Source organism: Paramisgurnus dabryanus, chromosome 2, assembly GCF_030506205.2.
Source record: "Paramisgurnus dabryanus chromosome 2, PD_genome_1.1, whole genome shotgun sequence".
Lineage (NCBI taxonomy): Eukaryota > Metazoa > Chordata > Actinopteri > Cypriniformes > Cobitidae > Paramisgurnus > Paramisgurnus dabryanus.
Genome location: NC_133338.1, coordinates 43,910,891 through 43,933,195, shown reverse-complemented (window position 1 = coordinate 43,933,195; position 22,305 = coordinate 43,910,891). Strand labels below are relative to the sequence as shown.

The 22,305-nt window shown below is 38.1% G+C and overlaps 1 protein-coding gene across 1 annotated transcript in view; it reads left to right on the top strand.

The window, feature by feature from the left end:
• The first annotated feature begins 8,248 nt into the window (after positions 1-8,248).
• Positions 8,249-22,305, top strand: part of rbpjb (recombination signal binding protein for immunoglobulin kappa J region b) — a 50,309-nt gene continuing 36,252 nt past the window's right edge. Inside the window, exon 1 of the mRNA XM_065289040.1 lies at positions 8,249-8,352. Within this exon, the coding sequence (XP_065145112.1) occupies positions 8,333-8,352 (20 nt within the window). The 5' untranslated portion in view covers positions 8,249-8,332. The remainder of the gene's footprint in view (positions 8,353-22,305) is intronic.

The window sequence follows — 22,305 nt, the reverse complement described above, 5'->3', positions numbered from 1 at the left end:
ACCCTTCCCCTTGACACCCCTCCCCGCCCACACACTTGCCTTGCCACGCGAAGAGAGGCGCGTGTTTGAGAGGGAGGAGGTGCTTAAAAATACAACAGCACGGCCTGCAACGCCAAGCTCAAATGCGAAGACGACTGGATGGCCTTTTGTAATGTATATTAACTTGTGCCGGTCGTTCACCTGACAGGGCATTGTTCTCTACGACCCGCCAGTCTCCTCCCTCCAACCCTTCTTCCTTCTAGCAGGTTGGGTGTATTGTGTGCGGAGAGACACTCAGCGCTGGGCCGTTGTTTGTTGGGTTGAGGAGGGAGTGAAGGGAGGAACGGGGGTTGGGAGATGAGGGTTGAGACGCCGACCCTAGCGAGTGGGGGTGACCTAAGCAGATGGTGGGGCAGGCTGTCCACTCAGCCAGAATTAATAGCGTGTGCCATGTCACATTGTCTGAAAAAAGGCTCCCCCGTTTAACCCCAACTCTGTTCCTGTACTCTCTTACTCTATCTCCAGTTGAGTGTAGTTGGCAAGACTTTACAGTAAGGTTGTATTAGTAAATGCATTAGCTAGCATAAAGTAACAAGTAGCAATATAGGTTGTCATTATTAATCGTTGCTAATGTCAATACAGTTTTTCATGTTAATTAATGTTATCAGATACAACTTTTGATTCTGAAAATGTATCGTTCAAGTTGTTCTTGTAGACTTAAAGGTATGTCTAATGCTATTTTTATGCATTCTGACTAGGGATGTAACGATTAATCGCGTGTCCCATTAAAAATGCCTGTCTGAAATCGATTCTGAATCGCAAGGCTGCGATTATGTGTTTCATGCACAGCTTGTGCGTATACTACGGCATTTGGTCAGTAGGAAGTCCTTATCAATCTAAAAACATTATGAGTCGGAGTTGTTTATAACGTGCATTTAAAAAAGCAACACTTGTTAAACAAAATCATTCAAAATATTCTTTATTATGAAAATACCTGAAACATTCGAAGAACAGAGATATAAATATTCCTGTAGACATTTATTGGAATAGCGTTTGAAATGCTACTTCTTCTGTGGCACAAAGGGTGTTTCTGCACGAGAGCGCCCTCTGGCTTTTGGATGTGCCGGGATTTTACCGTAATTCATTAAAATGTATTCATTGAGAAACGCGCATTTGCACGGTTAATCGTTACACCCCTAATTCTGACTTATAAACACTGTTAAACATAAGTAAAGTAAAAAAAAATTGTTGGACGTATGATGGAGTATTTCTGTGCTGAACACAGTCCTTCAGGGTTCATTAAAATTTTGGAAAAAAAAATCCAAATTGGCCCTGTTTGAAGACTTAAATGGCGGAATTCCCATTGATCTCCATAGTAGGAAATCTCACAAATCTCACAAATTTCCATAAAATAATAATTTGCTAATTTTTGCGTGTCATTGTCACATCTTTCCACAATTTTACGTGCCAGTGCCACGACTTTCTTTTTCGTGTCAGTTTCACGTATTGGTTACTCAACTGTTTTTCCCATTTTTAAAGCTTGTCACTTCGGTTTGGATTTAGATTTGCTGTTTGCGTTAGGATGTCACTTTAAGTATTGGTTTATACAATTTTTTCGTATGCTTGTTAAACCATTGCGGCCTGACATTAGGGTTAGAGTTGGGTTTGGGTAAGGTCGGATGTCATTTTATGTAACAAAAAGTCATTCTAACCCCAAACCGCGAAGCGACAATAGTAAAAATAGAGGAAAAACAGTTACAGAGTAACCAATACGTGAAACCTGACAAAAAAAATAAAATAAAGTCGTGGCACTGGCACGTAAAATGGTGGAAATATGTGACAATGACACACAAACATGAGCAAAATATTGCATGACTATTTTATGGATTTTGTGAGATCAGGTTGGGGAAAAAAACACTATGGAAGTCAGTGGGTATCATAAACTGTATGCTTGCTAGTATTTATCACAATCAGAGGTGTATACTTAAAGGGGACAGAGAATGAAACACAATTTTTACCTTGTCTTTGTTGAATAAAGGTAGTCTACCCACATTCACAAACATACAAAAAGTGCTAAACATGCTAAACATCTCAGTCTCATAGAAATTCCTCTTTTAGAAATGCCAGCCAGAAAACGGCCCAATCTGAAAAACTGATGCTTATGACATCACAGGCATCTAACTGCCCCTCCACTTTAAAATAATTGGCTACATTTTTTGAGTGGCAGCAAAGTCAGCCAATCAGTAATGAGATTGCAAGTTAAGCCAGTAGGGGAGCCAAATAGGTGCAAAACCACTTGTTTAAAATCCCCCGCCCTAATAGAGCTATCTGAGAGAGGTTTTTAGGAAGCTTCTAAGGCATTACAGTCCCAAACAAAAAAATTGTCTACATGTCACATCACAGAACAAGGATAAATACCCCGTTCAATCATTCTATGTCACCTTTAAGTATTTTAGTTACATTTTCCAAGCATTTGTGCTTTATCAGAGTGTTTGTCTTGGGAAAAAAATTACTTTACTAAAAAATGTTCACTACATTCTAAAGCATAGAATCATACTGTGTATTTCTCTTATATTGCATATTAAAATGTATTTAATACCTAATTGCATAAAAAATTTGTACTTTTACTTTTTTGAGTAAAAAGTATGAAACTAATTTTTACTTAAGTAAAGTAAAAAAATTACTAAATGTTTAATGTACTTAAATATTAAATATAAACCAAAACCTTGAAATTATGAAATGTAGTGGAGTAAAAAGTATGATAATATGCTCTGGAATGTATGTTTTCCAAAAAAAAAACCAGTGATAAAATAAGAATACATGAAAATTTTATTTTATGTAGAAAGTAAAAATACTTAAGTATTATACACCTCTGATCACAATATCTTCTGTGTTCAACAGAAGAAACTCATATAGGTTCAGAACAACATGAGGGTAAATTATGACAGAATTTTCATTTTGTTGAGTATCTCTTACTGCACAATGAACAAAGATTAATAAATGCTGAAAACTATAACTCACTAATAGTTAATGTTAGCTAATGCATTTACTAAGTTAAGTAAATTGTTACCCTAAAAATAAAGCACAATAAAGTGCAAAGTACACAGTAATGATCACAAATGGGCAAAAATTTAAATGTTCCACTTGCTGTGTTGGCTGTTCTTCTTTTTTCCCCTTAATCAATCTCTTCCTTTTTTCTCCATCCTTTAATGCAAAGGGATTTGTTGGATGCACCGTAGACATTTCCGGCGCCTCTTCTAAGATGAGCGGAGCTTCATCCAGAAATCTCATAGATGGGTTCAGTGATTACAATCAACACAACTCTTCCTGTCCAACTGCAGGGTCAAGGTTGTTCATGTGTAGCCTACTCGTGAAACAAAAGCATGCAATGTGGAATAAATTCACATCAGCCACAGGTGGAGGACAAGCAAATTATAATAATGAATGTAGTGAGTTGAATGTTTCTGACTAGAAATGAGATGTCAGTTTCGTGTGTTTTAAGGGAAAAGATCTGGGTCAAAGTTTTGACAAGTTCTCTTGGCTGTCTTGCTCTCCGCCCCACCTCCTACTACATGAGGAAATTCTGCTGCTGTCAACAATTTCACGCTGCATTTGCAAAGTCTCTTCTTCCCCTAAACAATGAGACGATGGCAAGCGAAGAGAACTGCTGTCATAAATCTGTAACTGTAGCAATTCAATCTACAAACTTTTGTGTACTGGACACTAATAATGCACAAATGCATTTTTTATGAAAAAGACATGAAGTAACATGAAGACATTAAGAGCACCTGTCAGCATCAAATCAAAATGACACTTTTTGTAAAAATGAATAAAAACACACAGTAATATAATACAAGAGGGTTGCACATATACTAAATGTTTCATATTAAATTACACTGTCAAAATAAAGATTTAAAACTGCACCCTTTCTGTTGCTAGGGTGTTACCCCAAGGTTCCGGTTTGTTACTTTACAGGTCTACAAAACATAATATAATGTACCTTTCTGGTACATAACTGTACCTTAAAATGACACTCCACTTTTTTGAAAATATGCTAATTTTCCAGTTCCCCTAGAGTTAAACATTTAATTTTTACCGTTTTGGAATCCATTCAGCTGATCTCCGGGTCTGGCGCTACCACTTTTAGCATAGCTTAGCATAATCCATTGAATCTGATTAGACCATTAGCATCGCGCTCAAAAACAACCAAAGAGTTTCATTATTTTTCCTATTTAAAACTTGACTCTTCAGTAGTTACATTGCGTACTAAGACTGACGGAAAATTAAAAGTTGCGATTTTCTAGGCAGATATGGCCAGGAACTATACTCTCATTCTGGCGTAATAATCAAGGACTTTGCTGCTTTAACATGGCTGCAGCAGGCGCAATGACATTACGCAGTGCCTGAAAATTGTCCCCTGCTATTGAAAGTAAACACATTTACAAGTTCAAAGAGGAGAAAGACTCAGAATTGTGTGCTGACCTTAACAAGAACAGCATTATTAAGATGTAATGTAAAACAACACAGTATTACATTTCATCTACTGTAACTAATACAGCAAGCACATACACATCTTAGCTACATTGACCACAACACTACATGCTAGACTAAGATTTAAACGGTTACGTTCCAACCGCATTCCTTCCAATTTGTGGTTTTCAGTAATAAACAATTACAATTGCAAGCATTAAAATGTTTGACTGTCAAGACTGGTATTGTGAACATAAGCTTGTATTTTCTAGAACATGATATTATCCAAGGTAAACACTGGTGTACAAGTTACTGCATGCTCCAGTTCAATTCCTGATACTTGGAGCTAGTAATCTTAAAGTTAGCTAGAATCCAGCAGATTGCAAAATGTTGCAAGATGTTATTGTCGGCCTATAATGACTTTTCTGTAGATTATACCGTACATGTGAGGATAATACTCTGCATTTTGGGTTCTTAAGAGCTATAAAGTGCAAACATTTAAAGTGCAGGGATTTTCTTTGTCATCATCGAAGTGTGTAATCTAGTGGCAAAACTGACCTCCCGAAAATGGGATCAAGTTTCAAAAGGAAGTTTAGGAATGAAGTCATCATCTTCAAAATCACAGGACTAAGAAGGTCCCTTTAATAAAACTATTGGCCTCCTTTTCCGAAATGGAAAGTATTACAGATCATGTAGTTAAGGACAAGAGCAGAACAAATGAAACTACCATAGAAACAAGAACCAATCCATTTACACTCTATAAAGGTTTACACTCTAAATCCATTACACTTACAAAATAAAGGTGCTTCACGTGCCATATAAGAACCTTTTCTGTCTAAATGGTTCTTTAAACCACCTTTAACATCTGAATAACCTTTCTGTTTCACCAAAAGGTTCTTCAGATTATAAAAATGTATGAAGAAAATGGTTCTTTAAAGAACTTTTGACCAAATGGTTCTTTGAGGAACCAAAAAAGAGTATGGCAGTGCTATGAAGAACCTTTTAAGCACATTTATTTTTAAGAGTGTAGTTTATAAAGTCTTAAATCATGTGGCATTTTAAGGTTAAACAACGCAACCACGTCCAGCTAGATAACAACTCTATACCACAATTTATTAGCTTCTGAATTTTTGATCATGTTATGTAACTTTCCTTGCAATTTGGCTTTGAATATCTTCTTCTCTTTTAGTATTTACTGTAGTGAGTCCCTGGATTGTGCATTAGTGCTAGAGCCCAGGGTCAAATCTGAGGTGAGATACTGCACTCAATGATTAACTTTGGGTAGTATCAACTATTTTCCTAAGACAGAGCTAGAGACTACAGTCTCCACAGTAATTGCTTTAAAATATATTTGCTTCACATAACTCTCTGTAACTAAAAGCGGAAAACCAGATTTAAGGCACTTGGTCATTAAGGGATGTGATACGCTATTAATTTTTGAAACCTTGAGGATTTGAAATAGAAAAATGATTTCTCTGTGTGTGAAATTGTGTGTGAGATCCAGTAATTTTACTTCCACTAAAAGCAGTGATATTACACATTTTCATTTATGGATGTGCACAAGGGGACAGCATTGATAACCCACATCCTTAAACTCATCTTTTAATTTCACTTGAGAATCACTAAACTGTTTTTAAGCTGTTCTCGGATATACTATCATGAAGTTTCCATCCGGTGCTCACGTTAGAAAGGCAAAAATAGTGATTTAGGTCGTGGTTGTCTGCGAAGTTGACGCCTGGGTCTTTGAAGATTAATTTGCATAAGTTAAACTGTCTATATCTGCGAATTCTGTAGTGCTATTTATGCACAAGCAAAATGTCGGTGGTGTTTTGTGATAGCACTGGGATTCATTATCAGATACAAAAATATTATCTGATCTCATACCCATCTCCTTTAAGACAATGATGTTTTTTATTATGGTGTATGTTCTGTGTTTGGGAGATTTTGGTTCTTTGTATGGCACTGTATGTCCATCTTGTATAAATAATTCAAATAATACCTAAAAAATAACTTTGGTGCACAAACGATATCCCTCTCCACATTAAGAATGTGACCCTCCACATTACTCGCATTGGAAGAGCTGAATTTATCTCTCCTATCAAATTTCCCCCTACTCAGTGACTATTCAGAGGGCTGTTTCCACTTTAATAAGTATGTACTAAAGTGAACATTAAAAATCTTTAGATAATGATCCACATACTGCACAGGTCCAGAATCAAAGTGGTGAGCATCTGGCTGGGGTCTGGAGTGGGACCTGTCTTTTGAGACCAGTCTTTCTCATGGCCAGATATACAGGCAGTCATCAACATTGGATTTACGGGCGGCACACTTGTGGTTTAGGTTGTGATTGCTTGAATTGGCGGCGCATGCTGTCTGCTTCATTGAGCTCCTGAGATAAGGTCTCTTTCATTGAAAATAATCACTTGAGACCTGCAAGACCAATATCAGAGAGGGAGAAAGAGACTTCGTAAATAAGAAGTAAAGTCTCGAAAGTAAGTGGTGTACAAGTAATAAGAATATAGTAAATATAAATACTTTTGCACTACACAAACACATTAAAATCATGTTTCATTACCTTTAAGAATAACAGTTTTACTTTGGCAAATTCTCAAATGGTTTTCTCATAAAAATGCTGGACTTATGGGGATTATGGGGATTCCTAACGGAAACATTAAATCATATTTGTGTGCATCCATAAAACGTTATTAGTTTTATAACACTTTGGGGTCAAAGTTTAATACCAACTTGGAAACACTTACTCCCTATCATAATTTTACATATCTTAAGGCTTTACTTACATTGGTTGTGATTGTTTTGGGAGGCCCTCAAACACTTAAGCACTTATGTAGTCATTTACTGGTTTCATCTGTAAAAGATTTCGGAAACTTTACAGTTTTTATAAAACTCTAAGAGTTACAAGAGGTTACTTTCTCAGATCGTAAAAAAGACGGAGAAAGGCATGGAAAATGGCTATGGTGTATGAGACTTCCTCCTCCCGAATCCTTTGGATGAAGGCACTGAGCCAGTTTGTGTGAAACCTGCTTTTTTCATCTCTAGTTTTTAACCTTGCTCCTTTTCTCCACTCGTGCTCTTTCTCTAAACTGATCTTTTATTTGTACATCACTCTTCTCAAATGTATAAAGCAAAAATCAAAATCAAAAGTACAGCTGAAGGACTAGACATGTAAGTTAAAGTCAGGTAACGTAGGTCACGTTTAAGATCCAGAATCAAAACAGTCAGATTTCTGTTATTTCTCTCTCTCTCTCTCTCTCTCTCTCTCTCTCTCTCTAGTAATAATTATTGCATGGTATGTAATATTTTTCTTGTCATAAAATTATTACATAAATAATTATAATTTATGTTTTTGTAAATCGATACTAGCGTATTTTCAGCAAATGTTTTATTGCTGTTTGAATGGTTTGATAACAGGGCCCACATTAACTACATATCTCATAAGCAAAGCTTATCAGACCAGAGCCTGGGAAATCTCAAGCTTCCACGACCAGAAAAAATGTGCCAAGTCGGCCCGAAGAGGTAATTTATGAGCGGCTAAACACGTGGGAGCTCCGCTTCAGCGCTGTACAACATCCATCCGCCGCACTTCACACTAATCTCGCGATGATACGAGCCTCACTCGCTCAGCCGTACGGTGGGAGTTTTCCACCTCTCGCGAGATCCGCAGAGTTTCCCACGCCTGTTGTTGTGGCGTCTGCCCTTTTCTTTCACTCACCCTGCCCCCCTTTCTCTGTTCTCGTCACCCGCCCCCTTTCTCTCTCTCCCTTGCTCTTGCGATCTCCAGTCTGCTTCTGTTGTCTCGGCGGCTGGTAGGCTCTGGGAGAGAGGATCTCGCGAGACTTGGAGTTTTGGTGAGAGTTTGTGGAAGATGGCGCCTGTTGTGACAGGGTAAGTCTGAGATTCTGAACTGCTGCTGCTCCAGGAGTTCAGCTGCTTTAATACACTTTTACATCGTTTAACGGACCCGACGCGGCTTTCCATTACATTATAATTATTAACTGGTCTTTTCCCATAAACTCCAGTGCTCGGTATCGTTATACGAGAACGCAGACTGTGTTTTATTATATTTTGAGTGGTCTGCTCTAGTGCGCGTGTTGTATTGGGTCGCCTGCACGGGGAGTTGAGGGCCAGCCCCAAACCGTTTTGTACTGTCTTTACAAACCACACAACATCGTATAGTATAATAGACTGATTTTTACATGCCAAATAAAAATCGGGAAACCTCCAGTGGTGTATCGTCACCAGTAACGTGTCCCGACACTTGATTTAATAAAGGGGTATTCTATAATCAGCAATGCACAGTACATTGGCTTTGTTTCAGCCTTGGCTTGGGATCATTTGGGATTACAGTAAAAACGTTTTCCCTCTGAATGCTTTTGTCGCGCTGTCGGTGGTCAGATGTGTTTTATTGGCTGTCTGCAGGGAAATATCACGCGTTTACTCTCGATTGTGAAGTGTTGTTTACCAAACAGAGCCGCTGGCTCTCCGGTCGCGCTCTCGCGGTGCAGACGGATTATTATTTAATGGCAAGTGCAACTGAGGACATAAAGCTGTGCGACCAAAGAGCGTTTAGTGCCCACGATTCAGTCTCTCACATGGCAGTGTTGTGGTTTTGTCACTAAATGGTAAACAGTGTGTGATATATCCAGGCATACGTAGAAGACGAGATTCTACTTAAAAAAAATGTTTCGCGCAATTTTGTATCTTGTGCTGTATGTGTCCGTGTAAGGTTAAATTTAATCTCATTCACAATCTTCTCTCAGATTATATGTTATTTGTAAAGGATTTGAGCACGATCGTTTTTGTTTGTGAAATGAATTCGCTTCTATAGAAAGATGATGCACGTGGTTGCTGGCACGCGATGTTTATTAAAATGAGTTTACACATATATACACGCGCAGACAGTTTTTTCATAGTTTTTGTCATGTTTGTACACCGCCAAGTAGGTGACAGACATCCCCTGACTGGGATTTTTTCTGCCTTTTTTGGCGAGAAGGGGCGGGGGTGGTGGCAGACTGTTTGTTTGGGGGCTTTCCAGTGGACCTGAACTGCCGCCGTTTCGACAGGGAAGCCAACGACTGGTTTGACTGGCCACCTGTCCGGCTGATGTTCACCAATGAAATTAGAGACGCAGGGATTATTAGCATGTGTGAGGACATCATGGTGTCTTTTTAGAGCATGGCTTGCCTTTTACAGTTGAATGCACAGTCTTTTGTGTGCTCCCACTGCACAACTGGTTGACCTGTTAAAGCTTGTGCCTCTTATGTACAGCTGGTCTTTTAGGGTGATGAGGGTGTCTGTCCGGTTGCACAAAAGCCCTCGAGTTAAGAAAACCCTTAGTGATGGATGATACACCCACTACCTACTAGGGGTTTTCTTAATTTTAGAGGCTTATTGCAATTGTCCGCTGATCGTACTTACACAAGTATTGCCAGTAAAGTTAAGTGCGATGTCGGGTGACCACTGTGTCCTTGTCAGCCTACTGTTATGGGCACTGTAAATTGGTCTTTGTGTTAGTGGCAAGAATGTGTTGTCATATAGGACTCTTTTATCAATGGGTTGGTGTTGGTTGTGAGGTTTTGCCATCTTATAACTTATAAATGCACCATTTAGAAATGTTTCATGCTGGCTGATTGTTGTATCCAAAGTGACTTACAGTGCATTTAAGGTATACATTTTTATCAGCGCTTCCAGGGAATTAAACCCATAACCTTAGGGTTGCCAATGCAGTGTTCCACCAGTTGAGGTACAGAAAAACAACAGAAAATGGTTGGAATTGGTAAAAAAACCTCATTTAAATAAACCTGCAAAATAGTAATTTTTAGTAATTAACTGTTTTCTACAAAAAATCATAATGTAAAGAATTTTTTTTGAACATTTAACCTTGATTCTTTAATATTGACTGAGTAAGGCCAAGTCAAAGACTAAAATCAATGTGAAATGATTTTCTTATAGTCCAATGTATGATTGTATGAAATAAGTCTTTGTGCAAGCCTTTATTTGTGAAATACAGTCCTGACTGTCTTTTCCTTTCAGTTCTTTTGATGGGCAGATGTGCTTACTAAAATCTACGAATCAGTTCTATAGTAAATCCTTAGTGTATATCTATGGACTCCAAGTGTGTCAAAATTCTATGCTTTACCTTAAATGATGAAATCCCCTTAAACACAATGTAGCCTGTATCGTGCACCAGGGATGCAGGCTTCATTTAACAATACACGGACCAATTTCTGCAGCTATTCATTCCTGCCAGAGCATATGTGATGTGGACTCGGAGTGAAGTTTAATCGTAGGCCTTTTCTGTTGTGTATAATGACACAATAAAGTCTGTCTGCCTGGGACAATGCAAGGTGTGTGCCTTGATAAACAAGTAGGCGTGTGTGTTTGAAAGAAATATTCCCTAGGGCCCATTATGCAGGCAAGAAGCTCTTCAAGGTAAAGAGACAGTATAAAGGTTAGAAGTAAAGAGCGGAGGTGCATTCAGTGACCCGCCTGAAGTGAAAGCAGTGTAAAGAATAAAAGACAGTTTGCATGCCGCCTCGTTTGCTCATTCTTTCTGTCTTTTATTTGAGCAAAGGTAAAACATTAAAGACACGGTTGTTACTACCAAGACAAATGGCATGTTTTTTCACCTTCATACAGAGCTTCTGTCAATTTAACCTGTGCCCATGCTAAAATGGTCGGTAGACAGTCTGCATTTGAAAAGAAGAAAAAAGGAAGTTCTCCGTTGGTGTAATGAAGTTACATCGTTTAAATGTCAGTAGTTTGTTTGTGACGCAGCGCCCACTTACATTGCGCTGTATTCGCTGGAAAGACCAACTTCAAAGTAAAATACAGGTCTTTATTTTTTTTATATGTGAATTTAAATGATATAAGTCTGGTGGTGCATTCATAAACAGCCCAACAAGGAGTTTAGAGGTTGAAATGAGAAATTTTGGAGTAATTTAGCTTGGCCTGGGGGTCTCCCATGGCACCCAGCATAGTTTTGGTCCATTGCTATGAATTGCAACTTAAAGGCTTATGTGCATTGGTCTGGTGATTGTGGAAAAAGATGATCTGTCATTTGGTAATGTTTCAGACCATTGGAAACATTCTTTTTCGATCGACTGGTCAGTTGCCCACTGATATATCATTTGTAAGGGGGCTTAACTCCTTGCCAAAAAAGGGTCTTGATTTCATTGGCAAGCTAGGAGAGCAAGAAATGTTTTTTACTTGCGCGAGTTAGGAATGTTTTAAATGGTCTTAGCTTTGTCTTTTGGGATCAAATTGCCATTATCACACACTGAGCCAAATAAGAAATTATATTGACAAAAATTGCTGCTGCGGTTTTATGAAAAAACTAGTGAAAAAATTCCTGATCGCTTGTTGCGTTTGATTTGGCATGGCTTATGTATGAGGTAAAGAAAGGCTGAGAGTGCAAGAGTGTTTGTGGTGCCCTTTAATTCTTGAATTTCCTCATTTTTGCATTGGCCGGTTTGTCATGATTACAGCATAGCCAAGGGAACTTTGCTTTCTTCACCGTCAGCATTTTTTTTCATCCAGGATGTTTCATTCAGAAAACATGGAAGTGATCTCTATTGCCTGTTTCATATTCCATTTAAACCAAATTGACAAATTCTTCGTAATCATGTTAGACTGAACATTCCGATATGAATATAGTCAGTGAGTGTAATCGTTCAAGGTTTTGGATCAGGAACCGAAAAGGTTTGTCATCACGAAAGAGGTCAATGTGAAAGCGTCTATGGACCTCATGGGACTAATTAGCCTCTGCATGAAAAGGAAACAAACTTAACTAGACAAAAAAACTCTGATTTTCTTTGACAGAAAATGGCCCCACATTGATGAATTGTTTGCTTTGGCTTGGGGAAGGAAGGCAGCGCGATGGGGTGACTGATTGACAGTGTTTACTCTCTAGGGATCCTGCTGTTTTTAAGAGTGTGCCCCATAATTGAACACAGTGACAGTGACTTAGTTGATGCATTTCAGATGGCTTGAATGTGTTGTTACTTAGCCACAGGAAAGAGGAACTGTCTGGTCTACTACTGTAGTACTTAGTTAAGATGCTCAAATGTATCACCACCTGTATCACCATTTTTAATTTTAAATTGTCTATCACCTATAAATGTGTGAAAAAGGCTGACCTGAAAAGCTATTGCAGAAACCAAAACTAAAATGAGCATGACCTCTTGAACTTATTTTCGTCTTGCGTACAATGATGCGGTTCCACTTGCCCATTTGACCCTGTTAAGCAAATGTGACATTTCTTTGAACCAGTGATTCATGGAAGGTCTGAATGGTTTATGATAAGCCATGAGCGTCACATTTATTAGACTGTGTTTTACTTTTAAACATCCTCAAAATGTGTCTCTCAAGGCATTTTATCTCTTCCATTTTACAGTGGTCCGTCTAGTCTTTCATGTCAGAATACATCTTGCAAAGACAGAGTTTAGGGTCCAAACCCCTGACTGTTATTTTTTTATTTAATCTGATTTAAAAGACTTGAGCAGAGCGAAGCAAATCAGTGACATAGTAATGCTTCACAGATTTGATGTATGGCACGTTCCAACATACACAATGCTAATTTGGTAATGGAAAATGGGAATGGGGTTACACTGACAAAGAATTGACAAGCTAAACAAACACATTCTTTCCTTTTAGTCAGAATTATATTTTTTAGAGACAGCTTGACCAACGTCTCTCAATTGCAAGAGCATCTTTTATGTTGCCAAGTGCTGCTCCTTAGAAATTTGAGGTGGATGACAAGAGCTACTGGACACTTTGTAGTCATCTGCACAAAAATGACAAAACAAGGTCTGGATGGTCATGCTTGAGTCATCAGATACATCACATTTGCTTCATAATGTCAAATGGGCAAGTGCATGCATTGTACATAATTGAATTTAAGTTCATACTCCAGCTACAACGTCTTGGTTCGAATCATTCTAGCAGCACTTCAGTCTGTCGTCATTTGGTCCTGTAGGACCAAACCTTGATCGTATTGTTTAATCATAAAGAGTACTAAATTACATATGAGACACAAAACCAAAGTCACATAAATGAAGCTTGCTTATTAACGTGATGTCTGAATGTTTCGTTTGATTGATGTCAGATTGAGCTGAATGATGTCTATATGATGTTAGTGACTAATACAAATGTGGATTCTCCCCTTTCAGACCTTTATTAGTCAGATTTGGAGATGACTTCAAGTTGGGGTGGGTGGTATGACCGAAGTGTTTTATTACTAGATGAGTAATTTAATTTCACTGTAAGAGTGTATATCGTGATATAGCTATTTTTTTTAACCTAATGCATTTAGTGCAGTTGACGAAGCTACTACTTAATCAATTGTTGTTATTTTTTGGAACTAGATTTATGGACAGCAAAAGATGAAACACCTAGTTCTTTATATCCCACTTCATATATCTCAAAAGTGTAGTCTGATTTTTTACATATATGTAGGGCTGCATTTGGGCTGGGGTAAACGACTATTTATTAAACGATTAATCAGGCGACTATTTTCACGATTAGTCGACTAATCTAACGACTAATTGGACGATTAATCTAACGATTAGTTTCTGTTGCTTAATAAATAAAAAACATAATGTATCTCAAATAAATGCCAAAAACATTCTTAATTATATACTTTAAGCTAGGCTTGTTGCGATAGTCGGTGAAACGGTGATTACCGCGACACCGTCTTTCACCGTCGTTTTGATATTTTCTTGTAATTAAATCATTTAGTTTCGTAAGAGAGAGCAAACACTAAGAACTGAATGCTGTCTGCTGCCTAAATTCAGCGGAGCTGAACGCGCGTCATCACAGAGCAGCGGCTGCGGGTGTCAGATTTCATTTATTCCTGTCAGACTGCGGCGAGCTGATTGACCAGACGATCATGGCAAAAGCCGCGTGCTTACTCGCTTTTGTTATAATATACATATATGATGTTAAATATAAGCGAGATCATTTTGTTGTTGTGTTTTTCATTAAAAATAATAATAAACCCATAATTCAAGCAGCGCTTTATGGAGGAATAGCCGGTTGCTCTGCTTGGGACTGGTGGGTTTCTGTCAGAAGTACCTGCGCACATTGACTCAAGCACTTAAACCAGCTGTTGCACTCGCAATTGCACGCAAATTAATACGCGATTTAACGTAGCGTACGCAAGCGCTGGATTTAAACAACAGTTGCACCTAATTCAAAAGTGAAAATAAAATGCACACGCTGATTAACCGGTGGGAAAATTCTGTCACCGCAACAACCCTACTTTAAACGTTATATAAATACACACACATGCTTGTATAATTTTAGGGAAAAAGTGTATATATATTAAGTATTCATATTTATGTATAATATAAATTATATATGAATATAAAAATATATATACAAATGTAAATATTTCTTACAAATTAACATGCACGTGTATGTATTTATATATTTATACACAACACACACATATATTATGCAATCAAAAACTTTTATTCTGCAAACGATTAATTGCGCTTAATCGCGAACGTACATGCACATTTGAATGCACACAGCAAAGTATAGTTTATTTGACTCATATGTGCATACAGATGTTCGACACATGTGTATTGCAACAAAATGCAATGCATCTCTTGGGCTACATACTACATTCTCCTGTTGGTGCATGCGCAACTTACATGTGCAATGTACGCAGGGTTTTCAAAAATCCAGCGGTGTGCGACTGTGCGTAAAGTACGCACGCACTATTCTGATGATGAAAATTGCGTCACGCGCACTGTTTGTGGACCCTCGCACACGTAAAAATGAATTATAGTTCGGCCTCAATCCATTACAAGTCTGATGAGTATTGGGATGAATCACATCTGAAGCTGTTGTCAAATTGTCGATATTCGAGCAGCTGTGTTCGCATGTTAGTTAAATTTCATTGTAATGACAACGCAGTTACTTTTAAATTGATTTACACTTCTTCACCATCTAATGATATGAACCAACCAGCCCTGAATGACAAAAAGTGAATGCTAAAATGCTGAAAGAGGAACAAGTAGTGCTTAATGTGTGTGTGTTGGTGTGTTTTGTGCTTCCTCTGTTGATATAGCCGTACATAGAGAAACCAGACAGTGAGGTAGAGCTGACATGTGTGGGTAACACATCACCACCTTCCTGTCTATAAGACCTTATAACCCCTCACCCACCAACACAACACCAGCGAGCTGAAGGTCACAAGTGTTTTTTTGATGTTTTTCATTTCTTTTTAGTGATTGTCTTTAAGTAGAAATGACTATTGTGTTGTTCGACTCAACCTACAGATGAGCTTGATGATTTGAAATGTTTGCAGAACTGGAAGGCCTGATCAGATTTATTTTTAAGGTTCAGTCAGAAGGCTCTTAGATTTTGCATTATGAATGTTTTTGGGTATGTAGACGCCTAACCTCAAGTAGTTGTGGGGTTTAAGTGCCTGTATTTCGTGTACTTTTTACATAGCTTTGGCTGAAATCCATATTCATAGTTAAAGGCCTTAAAGGTTTTCTTTCAGCGTGATATGAGTTGGATAAGAATACATCCCAGCATTACATAGCATCTCCGCTGAATTTGTATTATAATGGTTTATTTTCACCAGCTCACATCCTGAATGTTAAACCCCAGTTTAAGCAACTACGGTGGAAATGTATTGTGACATCGATGACATGTCAACGACCTTTTCTCTCCCTGCCCTGGTTAAAGCGTAAACTCTACCAAACAGTAAACAGAGTTTTTTTTCTATTCTAGTGTGTCTAGGACGAACTAAAAGCGATGAGTGTGTGCGCGCGATTGTTTTAGGCGAACGGCCAACTGCGAAACGGCTCTCCCGAAAGTCCCATATGGAGCTTCTACGGGCTTTGCCTGATGTTGGAAGTGGTCAGCGGGAGAACGTTTTCTTTGACTCTTTCCCTGTCATTAAAATATCCCCATGTCAAAGAAAAAGCTGCCGTTGTAAGCTCAGCCATATGTGTCTTGCCCGAGGTGACCCAGCTTAGCCCAACCTAACAACCAAACCAGAGCTACCCACCCCTGTCCCTCTTCCAAAATGCCCCTCCCTTGGGCTATTGGCTGGGGCATTTAAGGGCAGGCATTAGGGCCACGTCTCAATAGCACCCTTCTCCTAAAATAGGGCCCTGCGCACAATGTCCCAAACTTGTCGTGATGCTAACCGGCGTTACTTTGATTATGTAACATCTTGAAGCTTTGGCAGGAGCGTCCTAAGGAAACGTATCAATTAGTGAGCCGAGGTCCACCAGATCACCCACACGCCCTGTCAAACTGATCTTATGCAGTCACGCCACTTGCCACACAACCAACTACGAGCCAACCTTGCCCAGTCAAAACAACATTAAGTAAATGAACAGACCCAAAGAGAACTTTATTCCTGAGCATATGGTGTTCCTAAAGGAAAGCATATGGTTGGCTTTGGCTCAGTAATGGTCAGTTATTTAATGTTACCACTGTTAACCCTTTATTCAGATCTTTTCCCTACTTTGTCATTTCCAGTCTCTCGCGTTCAATCTTTGGTTTCTACCATTCTTTTTACTTCTTTATGCTCAATCCAGGTTTCCTCAGAGAGGCTTGGCAAACAGGGAAGGTTGTGAGAATGTTTGTTCAGAGTCTCGTATCCTCACTAATGTGATGCTAATATGACGTGTTGGCACAGCTCGGGCCTCTCCCTTCGCTACGAGTTACACAGAACGTTTCTGTGTTAAGTTCGACTATACGAAGCACATACTGAACGATTTAAGAAAAGCCCTCGGCTGTCTGTTAGGTGCTGTCAGAAGGTCAGCATAATTCGGTAATTTGAGGTAACCGCTAACTTGACTCAGATGGCTTCCACTAGTTAATATCTTTCGGCTCTTTTTTTCCGTTACGACTTGTATTTTAGTAGAAAGGAAATCAATTAAGCGTTAACTAACTGCTCGCTCATGACTAGCTCTGTTAACAGTACATTAATTCTGAATGAACTCATGGCTGGTGCCACTATAAAAGGTAAGTTAATCCATATGTTCAAACTGGCTTGAAGTTGATCTCCATAGAGGCCTTTAGTGGAAGCAGACAGTGAATGGAGATGATTCAGAACATGCTGAGAGCCGTTTCGGACTAATGGTTTGCCTTTGGGATGTGGTACACCACTGGCATCGTGCATCAGCCTCTGTAATCTTTATTTCTGCACTCGGCATTGACTTATAGTGGCATGCGTGTTCGAAAGGAAATGAATAAAAATGCCAAGGGATTGTATGTAAACTTTAATCCATTGCCAGGCTTTTGATGTCATTTACGTGTCATTTATTGCTATTATTGGGTGTCAAATCTCTATAGTTGGGGTTGTTTGCCTCGGGTCCTGTCGGTACATGAGGTCGTCCATAGGCAGAGCTGTGGTGTTACTATTGTTGCTGTGACTTCAGAAAGATGGTATTTCTAAATCGCAGGCGTTGTAAATGTAGTCGCGGGGTTCAAATCTCAGAAATGTATCTGTGTGCCTTGCAGGCACCTCATGATAGACAGGACACAAAAACATATACACCCACGTATACACATCACATTTAAAGGATGAATCATCATAGTGGCTGGTGTTCATTAGGTTTTAATTGTGTTAAAGGTGAAGTTTGCATTTTTGAACTATACGCAAGCATACTGTAAGTTAGTACGTAGACTTCCTGAATTATGTAAATGCTGTGACTGTGTGTCATTTTTTTCAACACATTCGTCTGTTTGTTTGATCAGTCTGGCATTTCAGCTTCTGGCTTAACCCATAGTGTGAGTTTGGGGTGGGACGACCTGTTTGTCTGAACATTAGCACACATAGGGGAGTGTTTAGGAAACATTGTCATTATCATCTTTCAGTTCTGTCTGTTGCTTCTAGTTGAAATAAGTTACACACTTAACCTTTAAAGGATATGTTCACGTAAAATTTCAATTCTGTCATGATTTAGTTACTCTCATCTTGTTCCAAAGCTGTATGGCTTTCCTGTACAGAACATAAAAGGACATAAAACATTTTTGGTTGCTTTATTGGGCATGATAGTGAATCATAATGTACTGACATTGTTTTGAATTCACCCAACCATATTAAATGATCTTCCTTGGGTTCCATAGAAGTAAGAAAGTCGTGCGGTTTGGAATGGCATGAGGATGATTTATTGATGAGCTGTTCATTTTTCAGTAAACTTTTCCCCAAGTCATCACTCTTTCATTAGGCATTTACACTAGTAGTTCATCATTATTAATATTATTATTTATTATCATTATAATTTAGTACTAATAAAAAAATGGCCTAATTGTACAGCCAAATTAAAAGATGACAACAACACACACATCCAAATGCTCATCTTGCGACTCATCCCTTTGAGAATAACATCAGGACCTTACTCTTATCCTGAGCTGTGTGTGTCCATGTGGTAAAAACAGCTGTGTTAACAGTGGATAGCTCAGTTAGAGAACGCCACAGGCACTGAAATGGTATCTGCACTTTTAATCCTTGCCGGTCTGTGTTTGATGATGTCATGGCCCGTCGCCCTTAAGCTACCCATACTGTTGTGCAGTTGGTGGTGGTTGATACGGTAGGGAGATAAGCGCAAGACACTTCTTATCACAGTCACATGAACTTTCTTCTTTTTAGGATGTTTACTTCAAGTTCTGTTACATATGTATTTACGTGTCACTGTTTTTGTACCATGAGTCATGACTGGATCATGCGGACACAAAATTGATCTTTGCCTTGTGGGGATACAAAGTATCTGTCTATAGATTTTGACCAGTTTGGGTTTTCCAGTAACTGATGTTGATATCTGGTAAGGATGAGGTCAGGTATCTGAATATGAAGTCTGTATGGAAGTGACACAAAATATTACACTGTCAAATATTTGTACCGCAAAGAAAGATACTTCTTAGTATCTCAAAGGTGCATATTGGTAGCAAATGTATACATATTACATATCTGTGTGTAATGGTCAATTTTATGACCATTTTAAGGCAAGGGGGACTGTTCTTGTCACAGCTGGGGTAACTATTTTGACAATTTATTCTAACAGTTCATCACTATTTTTGTCTGGAACAAAAACTGCTGATAGTGCGAACATGGGAGACTTTTGCCTTGCTGAGATGGAGAAAGAAAATGTATTAAAAATACATGGGTCATTGGGAAATTGAGATGATGTGATATTCAGGTATGCTTTTGAGAAATATGATTTCAACATATTTGTGTGATGTGCTTGTTCGAGCGTGTTGGTTGCTCTGTGTTTGATCTGTGTTCGAATGTTAAGTCAATTAAAGGATTATGATTCTTTACTTAGTTGCATAAGAAAAAATGCCTATAATTATATTTGATATCATTTAGCATTTTGTGTTTTTAAAGCAGAAGTGCCACTTTCAGAACCTCCAGACACATGAATGTTGGTTTTTGTGGCTTTGTGCACATAAATTGATTGTGACTGTTTACCTATAAGATCTTAATTACATTTAAAGCATGCTTTATAAGACTAATATACAATGAATTTTGCTGTCTGTCTGAGGCAAGTGCACAGTATGGGAATGTTTATTGGTTGCTTTGGGTTTTATTCATTCTACCGTCTGTAGATTTCAGTTGGTCAAGGATTCTCAGTTCCCGTTTCTGTCATTGCGGCGTGTGGTTTGTCAGAGAGAAGGGAAAAATACTCAGCTGTCATTCATACTGTCATGGGGCTGTCTGGGGAAGTCCACAAAACAGTCTGATAAAAGACACGTTTCCAAGCATGGTTTGATCTTTGTTTTTTCTGTAGGTTGTCATTGGACAGAATTTTAGGTTTTGATTTCTTTTAAAAGCTTATAGGAATGTTTGAAAGACAGGCAAAATTTCAAAGCCGTAATCTGTTACTTTCTTTTAAAAGAAATAATAAATAAAAATATTTACCTTGATTCGCAACAAGTTTGAGATTTATAATTTAAGCATTTGGATGCAATTGTAAAGGTAATGTCTGACTTTAAATCACACATAAAATACGTAAAGTAACAGAGAGGGCAGTAGAGAGGTAATCATTGCAGATTGCACCAAGGAATAGGTTTACAAAAAACTAAAAATCCCATACTTTCCTCCCCTGTCATCCCACTGTAGGTATATATGACTTGGTTTTTCAGCTTATGATCACAGTATATATCCTGTTTATTCCCAGCTTTGTAATAACGTGTAGGGCACAGCAGGGGTGAAAGTACCATTTTTCAGAAAAACATAATTTAAAAGATGTTATAGACAGAGATATATTTTTGCTTTGGTCAATAACTAAAAAGTGTGGTCTATCAATATCAGGTGGAATTTTGAACAAATGTAAAACGACTTCTGTATAATTTCACTTTGAACATAAGTAGTGAATTGTTACTTTGACCCCGTCAGCAGGGACGAAAGTAACACACACATCATAAGTAAGTAACACAACAAAACAAGATATATTTTTGTGTTACATTTGTTTTTATTAAATATACATGACTAAGATCTCGTTAATATGTAACTGCAAACATATTTTGTAATTTATCTTTGTAAAAAATAGTGAATTTTAAATTTCAGTTTTATCAAATGTTTCAGAGGTAACCAACAACAGTACAAACTTAAATTGTTGAGAATAAAAAAAATTTCAACAGTTGAAACACTATGAAAATGAAATTAAATCAAATTAGAATAATATACATTTTCAACATATACAATAGTATTAGCAGCGGGACAAAAGTAATAAGTGTTATTTTGTCCCGACAGGATCTCCTCACATTTAAACCAGATTTACTTTTATTTTGAAAAACTCTGAGACGTCAAACAGGTGTTAGATCATTAAATAAACTGTAGATTGATCAGTATTGTAACACATGGAACGAGAAACACAACGCGATATATGAAAAAAATGACCGCTTTAGGAATCATGGTTAAAAACACCTTTCTGGATCTACACGCGGAAAACGGTGGGTAAATAATGCGATATTTGTCAGCTCTGGCAAGGGTTGTGTGCCTAAACTGTCATAGTTTGGGATGCAAATGTTATCAGGGCTCTGAGAAAATCGCTTTGTTACTATCTTTCTGCGTTACTTTCGTCCTGGTTCTCCCCTACTCAATTTAATTTAAAGCTCAGAAATATGCATCCATCCATCATAAAAGTGAACCATATGATTCCAGTGGCTAATTTTTTGTCTTTTTAAATGATACAATTGTGAAAGAAGCAATTTATACTTTACATTGTATATTAACATGCATAAAAGAACTACAATTGTGGTGAACTGTATGGAGGCATGTCTAATCATATTAGTTCTTTACCTTAAAGTTTATAAAGTTTTAAAATATGTTTTTTTCAAAATGAAAAAATCCTCAATCCACCTGAATTACTTCTGTGATGGATGGATACACTTTTTTTTTACCTGTTTTCTATGGTAAGCCAGGGCATGTACTAAAATAACTCAAATTGTGTTCAGCTGAAAGTTGATGGACATTTTTCTGAATGACTGCTAGCACCAGTGAATGACTTACAGTATGTCTGAAAATATAGTTGTAGGCAGATCCATCATATTGCATCGAATTTTGTGACCGCCCGCAGTGTCTGAATTAAAATCCCCACTGAGGAATGATGTACTCTGTATTGATGTAAGAAATACCCTCCCTGCTGCTCTGGCTGATGAAACCATTACATCATTCACACTTCCTTTTGGAAAAGAGGGGGTCGATATGTCTTTTTAACTACTTAATAAAGACTTTTAGCACGTCAGCACCTATCAGGACTCCAGCAGATTTGCGAAGTTAATGACCTCGCCATACGTCAAGTCAGCATTCGGGTCGGTGGCTGCCTGTCAGTGGGTTGCAGTTTTTGCAACGCTTCGTCA